Genomic DNA, 17472 nt, shown 5'->3' on the forward strand with positions numbered 1-17472 from the left:
TGTGTCCTCAAGGGTGCAGTCTTCAGTTCAATCCTTTACCCTGTCTTTGTTGTTATTTTGCAGGGAAGTCTAAGTGATGCATTTGAATGACAAAGTCTAAAAATTGAGCCGAACCATTCCTCATATATACATTGTAATCATCACTTTAATTAAAAAGGTGTTATGGAAACAGCCTTATAAATAGAGACCCCCCCCCCCTCCTCCTATAAGTGTACATTCTGATCTATAAAACATCCCAGTCACCTATCCTGGAATAACAGGGTGTATGTTCCCTTGATATACGATCTGCTCTGTGGGCTCTCTGGCTGATTTTTTTTGTCTCCCCTCAGATGTGATTCAGTGGATCATATAAGTCATACCCCTCATAGGCCAAATGTCCGAACTGCATACTTTCTCATGAGAGGGAGAACTCAATCTGTGTGTAGTGTGAAATCTACGATATGTCCGAGCAGCCCCATCAGCTGTGCCGTTCATTCACATACTGTGTTGTTGACTCAAAATAAAGATGATTTGGTTTTCGCTGCGGTAAAGATCACATTCCAGTTCAGATATTGTCGGCTGTAAAATGCTTTATCTAGCGAATGTGACATTTGTTGTTGATGAGATACCCGTTGGTGTAGGGGAATGAAACATAATATTTGTAGTTGTCTTGAAGATGGACTGAGATGGGAGAAATGTATGTCCTGTGTGTTTAACTGTTTTGTAACCGGCAACTTTCCTCAATGAGAGATTCTCTGATTATTTTCAAATTCATAATCCTTTACCACTGTGTAATGTCTGTCTTTGATGTGTTTTTTTTTTTTTAAGTTGCACAAACCTGATGCACAGCTGCATGTTCATGGGCCTTCATCGTGAGATTTCAGAACATTTAGTCAAGCCACTTCCTAAAATTGGACCAAAAGTCAGCACAAGGTCATGAGAAGTTTATCATTAACGCCTATACTTCTTCTCTTAGTGTTGCATGCATGGCAGATGTGAACACAGCTGCAATGTGTTGGGTCACTTAAATATACTGTGCAGTGTTTTGAACTTGTTAGCTTGTAAAACAGACTAAATATAATACTGATGCCTCTCTCTGCTATGCTAAAGCAAACAAGACCATCAGGCGTCGAAGAAATCAAGAGTAAGCTGCCAAAGAGCCTTCGGTCACATTTTGAATGGCAAGGTTTTGCAGTAATTAGAATGTCAGACTGTTTTAGGAGAAGCAGGACAAAATGTATTGTATGAGAACATTAAAAAGGCATGATGTAGAAGTTGTCTTTTATCGTTGTTTTAGTGTTTGATATTTTCTTTATTTACATAAATGTTCCAAAAAAATCAATCAACCAATAATTTTGTGACATTATTTATGTCACATATTGGTTGGAAAAATAAGTGTGACTTTTCGTATCTATAGCTGACACTATCACAACCAAAACTTAGTAGAACCACGTCAGCAGTCAATCATGTGTCAGTCTTTCAGCAGTAGAACTTAGTATTATATAAATGAAGCACTATGCTCAGTCGGACGTATTTGTAGCACTTTTGGATTAAGCATTTAATCAAGCATAAAGCATTGCTGTTGAGCAGGCATCTCTCTCTCTCTCCTACTTTCTGTTCATTCAAACAGAAGTAACAGCAACTGCCAGCAACACATTTTGACATCTGCTGTTGGTGGCAGTATTTCATGACAAACATCCACCCTGCCTGTCTACATTCACATTTGACACGAATGTGTAGCCGTCATCACTGCTTCCACAAAGCGGCTACAGGCCGCTAAGTCCCATATCCTATTTTTGACCGCAGCCGATAATTCTTGCAAAAACCAGAGAGTCAATATTTTATCACAGGGGTACAGCAAACACATGCAGATGCATTGTTGGTATGTTTTCCTCTTAAATATTGATTCCTAAGCCACTCTGCAGCCATCTGGTCTGTGGAGTATATTCTGCATAAAACACACATTCACACACACAAACATGCACTCACTTACACACTGATGCACACAGCCATGCACACACTAACGTCTTTTTGTGCAAATGGGCCCACATACATACATGAGTCCATATTAAAAATAAGCGCACACACACATACATGTGCACGGACACATGAATATGACTCTTTCTTGGCAGCATACACACAAAGAAACATAAGGACATGCACACACACTTTCACTCGCCTCACAAGCGTCCAAGCTCAGAGGAAAGGAATCTTCTTTCCAAAAAATGAGGAACAAAGACATGAAAAGAAGTCCAATTTGTATTGTGGTGGATTTAAATGTCATTTTACGTGTCCACTCTGAACTGCAGCTATGCTGCATGCTACAATCGTCTTGTTCCACTCATTTCCCTCTTTGTCTATGTCACCACAGAAGTGCCTTTGGATGGCATCAAGCTTCAGATGTTACAGCAGCACCTCCTTCCTCCTATACAAGCACTTTTTTTTTTCGGTCAGCGTAATTGTATTAGAATGCACCTCCAATCCTCTGTAACAGAAAGATGTAAGCCGCTTCGCTTGCTTGTGGAGGGATCAACAGTCTCTCCTTTAAAAACCTTGCAAAGCTGTGTGTGTTTGTACACTAACATGTGCATGCACAGTTGTATGTGTCTGCGGTTATGTGTACTTTTCAACACACATTCCTTCACCTCAAACACACACTGACACACATACAATCACAGAGTATAAGCAGAACCACCTCTGTGTAGTGTGATTAGGTATAGCTGTCGCTGGATTGTGCTGAGCACAGCCGAGGCATTGCTGAGGATTGGGTTGCCCTGTCTCCACAGAGAAGGAGAGAGAGAGAGAACACACACACACACACACACACACACACAGCCTGTCTGTCTCCACCTTGTCTATAGCCGGTCGCCAGGAAGCAGCTGGCCTGAATATCTGAGTGCCTTTAATGAATTGAAATCTTTTGGACGCGAGGATTCAGTGATTAAATGCAATAAGACTAATATTCCTGGGTGGTTTGGGAGTCGAAAGAGGATTGTCCTCAGAGAGGAAGAGAGATGACTGTGCTTGGCAAAGTGCAGTCCCCCTGGTCTCCTTCCCCGCTCCACACCTCCTGGGGAATGACCCTATTTGGAATAGAGTACAATTGGAGCTCTTGAAGGGGGAAAGAAGGGAGGGGGAGACATTGTGATGTGTGGCTGAGGTTAAGGATTATGCAGACAATCAGCAACCAGGGCTTTGACTTTCCAAAACATACATCTAAACATTGTTGGGGTAATGTAACTTTGAAAAAGTAACTTGTTACTTTACAAGATTGCTGCCAATTTAAAGTAAGTTGGTATAATACTGCGTTAAGAAATTAGAAAAGCAACCCGTAAGAGGACTTTTACGTGACCAAAAACTGTACATACCATTGAATTTACTGACTCTACCGTCATAGCAAAGCCTATCTAACAGATTATGATCTGTAACTCTGCAGCCTAATAACAGGTGTAAAAGATGTGCTAACGTTAACAGACCTTTATAATGCTTACAGGCTGACAGTGAACTGGGCGGAGGCATACGGTATGATGTGAAAACAATACAAACACAGGCTCTTGAACTCATATTTAACCACAATGTTGTACTTGTCTCCTTTGTCTAAAATGTCAACATGAGAGCCATATTTCCAGAAAGAGAATGCTTCCCCCTCTGCTATTTCTCTTGTTGAATTAAGCTATCTATGCATGCACACTGACGACACTGTAGGTTTACCCTCAGCTGGTATGTAGCTAACCTGCCCAGACGTCTGAGAGAATCAGAACTCAATAACGTATGACTTGAGTTGTCAGAACTAACGCATAACGTCACTTGTTCCAAAAGAAAAAAAGTAATCTGAGTACTCTAACGCATCATTTCTGAAACGTGTTATCCCGGACACGGCATCTGAACCAATTGCAAACAGAAAAAACAATAATGTAGCAGGTTCGTCATGTCCATACAAAAATGGCCTTGTTTAGAAGCTGCTACACAAAGCTCTGCTTACAAGCCTTAATCTTGTTTAAATATTATCTTGGTTGACATCCGGGGTGCACACAGGTATGCCAACATCTACAATCCACCACACCTAAAACCACCACTTCACCACACAGGTGCCATTGTGGGATCACCAGTATGTCAGAATGCCTGAACAGTGTAAGGAAAACTCAGAGGGAATGTTTCACCTCAGGATAAACGTGAAAAGAACAGATCAAAAAACAAAAACACACAATGAAATTTAGACTATTGAAACAACATGCATGGGCAGCTGATCGGTCATATTTTGAAGAAAGGGGAAGAAATCTGAAAATATTCAAATGTTTACCAGCTCAAGGGCAAGTTTATGGCTCTCACTCATTTTTTCATATTAATTGCTTGACATACATCATCCTTTTTTTGCCGTGTTTAACCCGTAATAAATGGATATTTAAACCGGAAAAGCCACACAACTACAGTATGAATTAGATCAGTATCACATATACTATCAACCTAAAGTGCCAGTGTCAATCCAGGAAGTAGTGTGGCTTTTACTGTAGAGGTCAGTATACTGTAGGATGTATACTATCTTCTCGCAGTACCAAAAGCATATACATTTGATTTATCCATGGCTTAACGTCGATGGGTTGATTGGGTTTGTGTTAGGAGAAGTAGTTTATTGTCTTCAAATAGGGTTCTGAAATTCTAAAAATGGACTCTAATGAAACTTAACACGGTAGATGTCAAATATGTAGCTACACATTAAAGAAAATGAACTCTTGGTGTCAGTTATTCAGGTCATATCTTCCTGTCAGAGCAAAATTACTTGAAAAGGTTTCCAAACTTATCCAAGAGGTTTCTTCAGCCTCCTTTGATTTATTACATCAAGATATAATTTGAAGTGATGCAACATGTTTAAAGAGCACTTCAAAAATGAACACTTTGGTCGACGATGTGGATTGCCTCAAACTCTGCCCCAAGGCATGTCTCCCAGGTTATTTCCATTAAACCAACATCTTGGGTCGTAGTTTTTGTTCAGCACATTTACATGTAATGCCATTTGATTTCCACACCATCCCATTACTCAGAGAGAGAGAAGCTTGGGTTGAAAGCTGAAGAATCAAGTGAAAAGTCATGACACTAAAGTAGGCGCTTAAAGCAAAGCTCCGTTTAATTAGCCGACAAGTCTGACAGATACTATTTAACATGAATCACTTCCCTGATATGTCTCGCGGAGCACGTGATGGGGAAAAAAAAAAAAAGGTTCTGTGCAGACATGTTGAACTCATTTATTTAACAGTCCAGACAGACAGGAGAAGAAAACCACATTTTCTCATGTCTGCCTCATCCACTTGTTGGACTCACTGATCTTAAAAGCTGACAGTTTGCAATTCAGGATGAAGGTTTAACTGAGTGTTAACTGCGCTTAGAAGCACATCACAGCGTGTAAGGAAGCATTCAAATACTATTTATGTACAAAAAACACGGAAACATTATGCACCCCTTGTAATTCACCCAAACATACATGCAGTACTAGAGCCAAAATGTAACCAAAGCTCTGTATGAGATGTGCAGTTTGTGTTGAATCATTTTTTAAACAGAACAATGCAAGAGTGCTGCAAGACATAGAAAATAAAAGTTGAACGGTTCAGTGTTTTACGATTTTAAGTTAGTTGCAGAAAATTGTTCTGTTCATTGAGTTTCATCTACATGTTTGATGAATACTTTGAAATAGTCATTTTGTTTCCTTTTGCAAGCCACTGAAACTAAAAGATGTAACCTCGTGATTCATTTAATTTGTTTTATCCATATACCCTGACTGGTCCAGCCTACTTGTGTATCTATGCATTTGCATGTGCTTATCCATACTGTGTCTACTTTTGCATGTGTTTTCAGGTGCACAGGTTTCATTTAACTTCTTGAGCTTTTGTTTGAAAGGTGTGTGTGTGTGTGCATATCTTAAACACAGAGAGTTTCCCAGGTCTGGGTTTGTGCTGTGTGTCTGTAGTGAGCATATTCTTGTTTATTGCAGTGTGAATTTGTGACACAATAGAAGATGGTGTTTCATGCCTCCACTCTGCCATTCATATGTTTTTTGATAGAAGGATGATCCCAAAATGTGTGCATTTGAATGCATGTAATCATCCACATGAAATCTGATGTAAATACCATAATGTGCGTCATAGAATTTAACAATAAAACATCTTCTGAAATGTGTGTCATAACTCACGAGTGCATTGTTCAGCGTTCCATTTTTGAATCACACATTCATATCATGAATCAATATTATTTTTGGACTTTTGGATGACATTCAAACACCTGCCAAGACCTTTTGCTGCTAGCATGTGATAGGACTGGCTTATTAACTCGTGTTAATAAAGGAGGATATTGAATCTCATACTGACAGATTGATAGCGTGTAATTACAAGCTTTATGTTTGTTGTACAGTTGCGTAAGCACTGTGACAACGGGAATAGAGCAAGAAAGGACAGGAGTTTGTTTCAAAGAACACGTGCAAACAACTGCTGCACCTACTGAGTGTTGTATTAGATGTTAAAATTACACAAAACACTGTAGACATTTGTACCCACAATGGATTTTTTATTTTTTAGCTCACCTTTCACGTTCACCTTTGCGAGAGTTTTTTTGTTCGTTTTTGCAGCGGCCTCCAACACGAGCTTCCAGTTTTTTGCCTGATTTACAGCCCAAAGGTGCAGTCCACTGCTCTGAAGTGTTTACTCACCACAGGCATTAAACATAACTGTCAATTAGGAGTGGAAGTAGGGGCTCCTAATGGCCTTGTTTCGACCATCGTGTAGACAAGCATTAGCGTCTCAGAGTCTGACATACTTGGTGTGTGTGTGTGTGTTTATGTGTGTGTGTGTGTGTGTGTGTGTGTGTGTGTGTGTGTGTATGTGTGTGTGTGTGTGTGTGTGTGTGTGTGTGCGCGCGCGCGTGTGTGTGGCAGAAGCATGCAAGAAGCAGTATGTATGTGTGCACAAGTGTGTCAAACCCCTTCACAGTGTAACTCCCCTTGATCATGGAGAGTAGTGAACATTTCACCTGACACCTTTACGAGAGGACAGGACCCCGGACTCGTTTTTAAAGTCCCTTGTCCACTTTGATGTGCATTATTCAACACACCTGTACCTGATTTGCGCAGCGCTCTCTTTCGTCTCTCAGTTACCCCTGAATGTTAGCGCCAGTTTGGGCTACGGCTGAACGTTAGCAGTATTTATGGTTAGGTTTTAATGGCGGAAGTTTCTAATCAAGAAAAGTGTAAGAATAGATGGACATGAGAAAAGGTTGAAGTAAAGACTAAACCTACTTTTTATGGTGTTTTTTGGTTTTTCCCTCTTTATCAGACAAGAGAAATAAAAATGCCGTGAAACAAAGGATCTGTCCTAATAACAACAAGAGGCTTTTTTGGCGCCTTTATCAAATTAAAAACACAAACAAATAAGCTCTTCAACATATTCATATCGATATGATCATTGCTTTCAACACTTCACGAGGTCCTTTTGGTCTAACTTAACATCCTTCCCCATTTACCACTGCAGCAACTGTTTTTGAAACCTAATAAAATCCCATCCATTGCTGCAATATAACTTAAGCTGCTTTAACTTCCTGTTGGGGCGGTACACAGGTGTGCGTCCCGAGATTAATGTCTGAAGCATTTTGGAGGAGAAAGGGTTGATGGGAGGATAAAAGATACAACGAGCTCATGAATTATCTGCATATGCGAGCTGCTTATTTGATCATCGATAAGGGGAATGAGTCCACTTGCTCTCCAGTCTGCGCTCGCGTGGAGCCTATGAGCCCTGCGATAGCATCAGTTTAGCTTCCAATGACAACTAGTCCTTAGCATGGATGAACACAGCCTCTTTGGTAAGCTATATATGATAGGATTATGACTGTATTTGATATTCAACGCATGGAATTAAAGAATATCTTGATAAGTTGAAATGATTCTCACGCTTTAAAGCACATGGCTTAGCTAGGCTACGTCCACAGTACACTTGGCTGTACAGTAAATTACCTGTTTTGCCCTTGAGGATCAATACCCAGGCAGTGAAGGGCACCTCTTTTTGTTTCTTCTGCAAATAGTTTAGCTAACACGAGGCAAAGAGCTCTTCAAAAGGAGCCGAAATACCTCTGTACAATTGTGACTAATTCTGGCATAAATTCACAATGGTTTCATAACAGGCTTCACAGCTTGAGGTTTGTCATGTGCGATGGATGCCTTGCTCCCATTTTCACCTGACATTGCTCTCAATCAAACAAAGAGGTGGGGAGGAAGTTTCTTTTCATGTTTTCAAAGGGGACTGGTTGCAGAGCTGTTTTTTTTCTTTTAACTGAAACAATTACTCTTTTTATTGAGAACAAATGTTGACATTTGGAGGGTGCAGCAGTGGGTTAGAGAAAGGGAGAGACAGAGAGAGAGAGAGAGAGAGAGAGAGAGATAGGGCCCCTATGTGCTTTGTGAAGGCCTCTAGAGCTATTGACAACAGTGCTGAGTCCTCAGGGAGAGCCCACCTGAGAATAAAGCATGCATTTCAATAAATCATCTCCGAATGAAAGCGTTTGGGCTGAGGAGGAAGAAGCTAGCCAGGGGCTACAGTGTGGATGACTGCCTGTGAAAGAAATATGTAAGGTAAAATAAATCAGTATTAGGAAGTGGTAATCAAAAGGAGAACAACATCTGATTCAAAGAGAAATCCATTTTTATCCTTAAAAGATCTTGATTTCATCACATTCCTGACATTGTGACACTATTCACCAATGCATTGACGTGAAAAAGACTCCTGTCAGCCAAAAGGGTGGGTTAACTGAGTAAAGTTGGGTTTACCCTCCACTGCATCCCCGGTGGCAGCCAAATATTACTTCCATGGATGAGTCAAGGGAGGAGGAGAAGGGAGGAGGAGGAAAACCAAGGTGAAAGGGAGTCCCATGAGATTTGGACAACACTCAAGCTCAAATTCAACTGGAAAATGAAGGATTAGCTTTTAGTCTGGCTGGGAGCGATGATGGAGGCTTGCTCTTGGAGGACAGGAATATTAGATATTTGATCTTTGAGGATTTCACACCCTGTGAGGCCAGAAGTGTGGTGTGACAAAATATTCTCTAGTATAAAAAGCATAAAAATGTAACTTAAAGAGGTTTGAAAATACATAGAAAGACTAGTTTGAATTACTATTATTATTATTATTATTATTATTATTATTATTATTATTATTACTACTACTTTTATTACTACTATTATTAAATTACTAAAGTTATTATTATTCATTGTAAATTAAAGGCATTAGCATGGCAAATTCCATCATGAGAATGAGCTTTATGTTTATTTCAAAAATATTTTGTTGCATTATTATTATTATTATTATTATTATTATTATTATTATTATTATCGTAGTTGGTATAGCCTACCATTATGGTAATGTACACATAAGCTTTAATGTTATTGTTTTTAAAGTAGAATTAGCATTATGGTTATTAGCCTGTCATATCAGCCTGTTATTAGGCTATAATACTATTACCCTATTCTGCAATTGAGTCTTATTTTCTTCTATCTAAGCTTTTTTACCCCAAACTGTTTAATTATCTGTGTCCCGAAGCCGCAGTAATAACACAGCCATGATGAAAAGCAGAGGAAAGCCTGTCCGATTAGGGCCCATCACACAGCCCATTGGAGCTGGCAGATGCTTAGATAGACTTTTATGGATTGCTCAATGCCGTGCCGTAATGAAGCAGGCAGGGCTGACCCATCCTGAACCAGGCTAAAAAAGCTCCAGGGACGGGCCCCGCTGGGAGCCCATAATGCCCGATGTGTCCCACGGTTGTATTAATCACACTGAAAAATAAATGTGCGGCAGGCTGGGCGAGATGAGAGAGGAGAGAAAAAGGGGGAGAAAAAATGAAATAAGTATGTCGTTTATCCCAATCAAGGTCGTGAATATGTGACCGTGTGAGATCCCCCTGACCAGAATGAGGCGTTAAAGGAAAATGATGGTCCATTTAGACAGAATGGATTGTGCAATCTGTGAAAACTCATAATGTTTATGAAAAGTGAGATTCATCAAACATTTCCCATCTGTGTGGGACTGTCAGAGTAAAAGCGCAATGAGAGCAGGGTGAATAAAAATAAAACGCCCCAGTGTTAAATAAAGGTCTATAAATAAAGAATGACTCCCCAAGAATGATGTGATAGTTGGGAAAACAGTTTAATATTTTCTCCTTTGAATAATGAATATCATATCCCGCCAGTACATCGATACCAGCGCGTTTGATTTTATTTACATTCAAAGATATAAATTAGTAAAAGTTCTCCTGATAACAAGATTGTGTAGCTTTTTTTTCCCCAAATGCGTCTCAAATAAAAACCGTCCATAATATATATATTTACAAAACACACAGACGATGTCAGTTTTCCATTTTTGCAATACAACTTGCATAAATTATAGGCATCATTTCGCCTTCATTTAAAAAAATAAATATCAAATGTAGGCTATTCCACTTTGAAGTCCTCGAGTTCTCTTCAGTTTCCGTCCGCTGTGCGTCCCCAAGACAACTTCCTTTTACAAAAAACGGTTTCACAGAAAGGCCAAATCATGTTTTCTAAAAGTAAATAGGCTATACTAAAATAATATACCGTGGCAAATAAGCAAACTATAGGAACCTGAGAAATTACATGTAAATCACATATAATGGGAGATCTGTTTCAAACCAGCATAATTATGAAATGATTATCCACAATGCATCAAAACAAAAACAAATCAATTAAAATCAACTGAAATGATACGGTTATAATTATAATCTGATGTGTCTCAGCTTGTGTGCAGCTGAAGAAGCGGTAGCAGCTTTTATTCCGTGTGTATGGTGGCACTAGATCCAGTTTGGAGTAAAGGTTATGGGGGTTAACATGGGGGCTAAAAGGTGGTGGCCTTACTCGCTTTATACTCAAAGCAATTGTGACACCTACCTGCAGAGCGTGGAAATAAAAAATCCCACACGATCAAATGATCAACTCTCTCCACAAACCTAGAAAACATAAAGTTTTCCACAGGCGGGCTCTACAAAAAAAAAAAAAAAAAGCAGTCATGAACTGCAAGTGCTTATTAAATCCCCACTGCCTAATTACCGGTTTAGAAAAAAAAAGAAGAAATCGTCTATGCACTCCCGAGTGCAAAGCTTTGAGTGTGCATAACAACCTCAGTGACATTTGAAGATGTAAAAGTTGCACGATGAATGCACGGAGCAAACTATCTGTTGTGTTTGCTTTTGGCTGACCCTGTGTGATTTTAATTATCCTAAACCTAAAAGGTAAGATTCGGGGCCCACTGTGCACATACGATAACAAACACGCATCAGAGGAAATATTACAAATATAATTCCTGCTCGAAGCTATGGCAACATTTCTCTGCTCAGGCTGTCACTGTGTCTGTGTGCACGCACGGGGCTTTGTGTGTGTGTGTGTGTGTGTGTGTGTGTGTGTGTGTGTGTGTGTGTGTGTGCAGGTACACGTGGTTGGGTTTATTTAGGCCCTATCTTGAATGGATTTATTTTAAAGTGTGAGGTACTTTTGCACATTTGTTTGCATTGGATTCTCTCATATACTCCTGTTATTTTTAATGTGGGATTTTAGCAAATCAAAACCCTTTCACTTTATTCTTACTGATCCAATGAGATTTAGAAAATAACAAAATATGCAAATTGTTAAAATTAAAGGAGAACAATTATAGGTTGATAATGCACTGCGCTGGAAATCGACTTATAGACCATACACTTTCATTTGCGCTGTACGGGTCAGTTTCTGGTGTTTTATTCTCATTTCAGTCCTTAGAATCCTGTTAAAGTTGAATCAAGTGGAAACTTGCTAATAGTGTCAGATAATGCAACTTGTTTTTAATGCAAATTCGCGTTGAAAAAACTTTTATATTTCTTGAAAAAACGGCAAAAAACAACCGGATCATTTTATGATATTTCTGCTGGAAAAGATGAAAGTGTCACCTTAAAACCACTTGATTTGCATTGGAAACAAGTGGACTCATTTTACTGTCACCATAGAGCGATTTCCCTTGAGTAAAATACAACCTACAGATCCAAAACCAGATTAAAGGAGTTCTTTAAATCATCCTGTTTAGCGCATTTTTTTTGTTATTACGTACCTTTCTTTGCTTCTAAATTTGCGGGTCTGAAAAGTTGTTGTTGCTGCTGCTCGACAACAACAATCTGGTTCGGGTTATTTTTAACGAGGGGGGAATCTGGCCTGTGTTTGGGGTTTGCGCTCGACTCCCCGGCCTGTTGAGAGGAGCTCAGACCCTCGTTTGCTGCAGCAGCGGCGGCAGCGGCTGCGGCGGCTGCAGCCAGACTCACTCCGGATGAATTAGTGTAGCGCAGGATCCCTTGGCCCTGCAGGGGGCTGAAGTTGCCATAGTTTGTGTAATTGCTATAAAAGGGAGAAGTGTAATAAATAGGTCTTCCAAGGATGGAGGGGGCCGGGTAGAGGGAGGGGGAGCTGGCAGCCGGGGAGTTGGAGGAAGGCGTGGAAGGTGTAAGGAGGCCACTGCTGGAGGAGGGGCAATTTGGTTGCCCTGCAGGCTGCCCCGGTTGCTGATGTTGCTGCTTTTGGTCCGAGGTAGCAATCTCTGCCAGTGACCACAGTTTGGGCTTGACTGTAGTGTTCTGAGGGGGCCCTGAAGAGGCTCTGCTGTCAAGGCAGGAAGACGGTTTAGTGGTAATATTAGTGCTGCTGACGAGGCTCCGGCCCAGATCCTCCCGCTCTCTGTGGAGATGGTGGAGGTGATGGAGGTGGTGGTGGTGCTGGTGGTGGTGGTGGTTGAGGAGGTTGTGATGACCGAGAAGCGGAGCTTCCACTCCCGTGAGGGGCGACGACGTGACGGATTTGGGCGAGTGCTGTACGCGCGGGTTGTGGTTGTGTTCGTCGCCGCTCTCGTCGCACTTGTCCCCGGCCTGGTCAGAGCTCAGCTCCCCTCCCACGCCACAGCTGATCTTCTCGACGTCAGACTCCGCAGAGCACGAGTGGTCCGTCAGGGTGTCAACGTGCAAACTGATTCCTGAAACGAATTAAGAATATAAAACATAGTTTAAAAAAAACAAAAAAAACAATTGCAATTGAAAAAAAATAAGAAAATAATAATGACATTAGTAGCCTATTCAGAAATAAAAAGATGATTTCTTAAATTAAATGAATGAATATTTGATGCATCTAAACCTAACAGAAAACGTAATCTGCAAAAGCTAAATTAAAAGAAAAAAAGAGAGAAAACAATCCATGTCCATTTGTATTCAACTCACCTACCAGGCTTGAACAATTATTGAGTTAATTATCATTTGAAATATAAAGCTGCATTTCAAAGCCTTCCATGTGTTAATAATGACATTTCATAATGTTGAATTTTTTGCATTTAAATGTGTAACTTCATAAATACAATTAAAAAAATTAATCAGCCCTATTGCATAATTTCTACTCCTGTGGGTTATGTTTTGTGTCCACGTTGCCACTGACCTGCAATTAATCATGTGAAAGAATGATTTACCTGAACAGGTCAAATATTGACCTGTCTTTAAATCCTCGTTTTCACAAATCAGTCAACATGGATACTGACACAATACACTGCAATTACATTTTAAAATAAATATAGTCAAACTGATTTTTTCTCTGTTGGAAATACATGTTTTTATATCCTTGATATTTTTATTCAGGCCTACGCAGAATATTCTGGCACTACACAACTTGAGCAGTAAATAAAAAGGGGCATGCACTCCCTCCCCTCCGTCTCCCTCTGAATTGTTAAATGGATCATTGGCTCGGTCGCCAGATTGTACCTTCATCCTCCGCTGAAGCCTCACTGTTGTCCAGCGTCTTATCAGAGCGCTCCACCTCCTTCCTCTCTCCGTCCCCGTCCTCCTCGTCCTCGTCCTCGCTCTTATTCCTGGGCGCCCAGGTCATCTTGTTCTCCTTCTTGAGCCTCCTCCTGGCGTTGGCGAACCAGGTGGAGACTTGGGTCAAGGTCATTTTTGTGATAATGGCTAGCATGATCTTCTCGCCTTTGGTCGGGTACGGGTTCTTCCTGTGCTCCTGTAGCCAGGCTTTCAGGGTGGCCGTGGCGTCCCTGGTGGCGTTTTTGCGGTAAGCCGGGTCGTTGAGTTGGTAGGGGTACCCCGGGCTTCCATACGGGTGGTAACTCAATGCCCCGGCCATGCCCGTCGTGTGCGCGTCATATGGAGAGCTCTGTGGGAAAGTTGTAAAAAGTCATGCGTCTGTAGTTGTTTTATAGAGAGAGTTTTCTTAATGTTACTGCTTGTGGCTAATTTGCAAAACAAACCGATACAATGTGAACACGTTGCACAATAACATTTTAACAAACCAGTCAAACAGTCTGTTTTATTTAACAGTTTGTTGTTATTAAAATCCTGTCCGATGTTTGTGTACGCTCACTGGCATGATCTTTTTTTGTTGTTGTGTGAAACAAAATGTAACATTACTATGACATTTCAAATTCACAAGCGAAATTAAGTATATTTCTTAAAATGAACTAAGTATAGGTTCATCATAAGATTTAATGCTTTCATCATTTGTCAACCCTGCTCATTCTGTTGTTTTAAAAGTTTATTTAATGGCACGTTAAGAAGCCTTAACACACCGTGCGTGAAAGCAGGCCGCAGAAAGACATGGGCTAATGGTTCACTAATGGTTGAGATCGTTATCGGATTAACTAATAACAAGCCTGCCAGTAATATGGCCGTAAAATAATAAAAAGGAAATTTCAATTTTCTGTAATCAATTATCAACTATCTCATTTTCTTTCAGCTGCTCCTCTTTTGTTTTGTTGTGGCAGTCCCTATGTGTTAACATATCTCCTCTTTGCAGCATTACAAATCCCATTAGCAAATCACTTGATATGCACCTTTCCAAAAACGCTTTAATAGCGAGTCGTGCTTTTCATGTAAAAATTCGGTTTATTCAGCTCACAATAAAGTCATAAAGACACTTCATCCCCTTCATTTTTAATGAGGTATACTGAAGAGGAAAGAGTTATGGTTTGTGGTATATTAATTTTGTATGATACATAAATTAACAGCTTAGAAGGCTTAATAAAAGTCTTAGCTGGTGTTCTGTTTTACATTATTAGCTGCGCAGTGACTGGTCAAGCTTTTACAATTTTCAGCTCACATTTAAAAATCCCATTTAAGCCTATGGTCTTAAGATTTTATACTAAGAACCCGGCGAGTACTGTAGGCCACCAAGTCCGAATGTACTGTATATTAACCATGCAATCCAAAATAACGTTTTAGAAGTTACTGACGAGTGAATAATAACACAAACAACGTTAACTTGAAACGATTTCATCAAGCTTAATGCCAGACAAAATGCAGCTGAACATTTTGCGCACAAACTAACGCCAAGGAGTCGACATGATCACTGACGTTAGAGCCCTATCATACTGGACAATACGCAAGATTTTGAGATTTTTTCTTTTACCATGTAAGATGGGAATCCTGCAGTCGGATCCGTGGAGTATGACAGCGGACTGGAGAAACTCGCACCGGCCGAGGCGGAGAAAGCAGCAGATCCGGGGTAAGGGCTGAAGGCTGAGCCAGAGGACGACCTCGCCAAGTCTTCATTCCGCGGGGCAGCGAGAGCCGAGGCCCCGTAAGCAGGACACGAATAAAGCGCCAGAGAGCCCGGGGGCTGGTAGAGGTAACCCTGAGGATAGGACATTGGTGAGCGCGCGATGGTCGCCGATTCCAAAAAGGGAGGAAAAAAAACGCGCAGCGCGTCGGGCAACAAGAGCCAAAATTATAAACAATCAACTCAATAATCAGCCGTGCAAACAGTCATCAGACAATGAGAATAAAAAAAGTCCTCCCTCCACAGCCCCCTTACTGGGAAAAAACCCCGAAAGATCAGTTAAAGTGCCCTCATAGAGGCAATGTGGCATGCGTCTTGATCCCCTAGCGTCCGATGTTTTTAGTACGCAGCGCTATGAAGTGAGGAGTTAGCAGGGAAGGAGCCAGTGGAGTTTCAGACACAGAGCATTGGGGGAAACTGGAGCTGTCACTCCGGCTCATCTGAATATCCCATCCCCGCCCCCTTTCTGCCTAACAGAAATGGAGCCGAGGAACAAAACCAAGACTCCACACTACAACAAGTAGGCTCTCTTCAAAAGTTGTTTAAGTGTAGAATTATAAATCAAATCTCCCTGACCTGACAGATTATTGAAAGACATCATGAAGTAACTGTTGCGCATGAAAAATATTCGGTCCACAGCTTCTTTTTTTCCCCTTAGTTCAACACCTGTTTCAGGGAAACTCACATCAGGTGATATGGGCAAGAATTTAAAATACAAGTTATTTTGAGTTTAATTCTAAATTACGTCATTTTAAGTGTGGTTTAAACACCAAACGATAACATAAACAACATGATTGACTATTATTATTATTATTAGTATTATTATTTGTAGAACAGGACAGTTATGTTAATTTTGGGTCGATGGATTTGTAATTAGTTCATCTGTTTTTGTCTTATAGCTTTGTGCTACTTATTAAGACTTTTTAAGGTCAGGTTGACACAAAGAGTCTGACTGCATGTCTGATCAGAAGTTACGTGGACATAAAAGAGAGAGAGAGAGAGAGGGAGGGAGGGAGCAAGGAAGAGAGGAGAGAGAGAGAGACAGAGAGAGAGAGAGAGAAAGAGAGAGAGAGAGAGAGTATAAAACGGCTAGAGATCTCCACTGGCAGCTGGTTGTTCCGTCAGTCCGGCGATCAAACGCGGACACAGCCATGAATGCATGCGAGCAGTGATAAGTGTGCGCGCTTCTCAGACAGTCTGCACATTTGTGCTTTGTACCCGTCTCCATACATCCCACCACTTTTGACATCTCATACACGCACACCCCTTATTAAAACAATTATATTCATTAGCAACAATAGAGCTGTTGGTGGTTTGTTATTATCGCTTTATGAGGGACAATCTCCACTCTACAACTAACACTTTTTGAATGTGTCTTGCAGTTTGTGTGCGCAGTGGTATTATTACCGGTGAGTTTTGACAGTTTTTGCTGCTGCACATGTCCTGTTGTTTGGGTGTCCATACACTGTTGTGTATCTGTGTGCGCGCTTTTGGACGTGTCTCCCTGCAAACCAGGGCACAGCCTTGTCCTTTATTATTGTGATTACAGGCATTATGACCTCTGTTGGAGACAAGCGATACAGCACAGCATGCCGGAAACCTGAAACTGTGACAGCGTTTTTTTGGAACGGGCAGTCAAGGTGGCAACTGTTGGGCAGAAAAGTGGCCGAGCAGTCCTCCTCATCAGTATTCATCCGAATCAATGTATTCATCCATCAGGTGCTTGTTCCTGCACTGCAGTGTGGTCTGCCAGTGTTGTAAACAGCAACAGTACTATTTGAATAGGTGCAGTACAGCTGGCCTGTTAGCAGGGATGACTAATTTATTTATAAGACCTTACAATATGCATGTGTTATAATGTACAAAGAGCATATATGTCTGTTTTT

At 40.8% G+C, this 17472-nt stretch overlaps 1 protein-coding gene across 1 annotated transcript; it reads right to left on the reverse strand.

Annotated features, from left to right (window-relative positions):
* Window positions 1-10135: 10135 nt before the first annotated feature.
* On the reverse strand, window positions 10136-15973 carry irx2a (iroquois homeobox 2a). Its single transcript, XM_061050994.1, has 3 exons — window positions 15437-15973; window positions 13780-14185; window positions 10136-13007 (listed from the first exon to the last, which is right to left on the reverse strand). The coding sequence occupies exons 1-3, from the start codon at window positions 15674-15676 to the stop codon at window positions 12091-12093; spliced, it is 1563 nt and encodes a 520-aa protein (XP_060906977.1). The 5' UTR covers window positions 15677-15973; the 3' UTR covers window positions 10136-12090.
* Between the last annotated feature and the right edge of the window lie 1499 nt (window positions 15974-17472).

This window comes from Labrus mixtus, chromosome 11, assembly GCF_963584025.1.
Source record: "Labrus mixtus chromosome 11, fLabMix1.1, whole genome shotgun sequence".
Classification (NCBI taxonomy): Eukaryota; Metazoa; Chordata; class Actinopteri; order Labriformes; family Labridae; genus Labrus; species Labrus mixtus.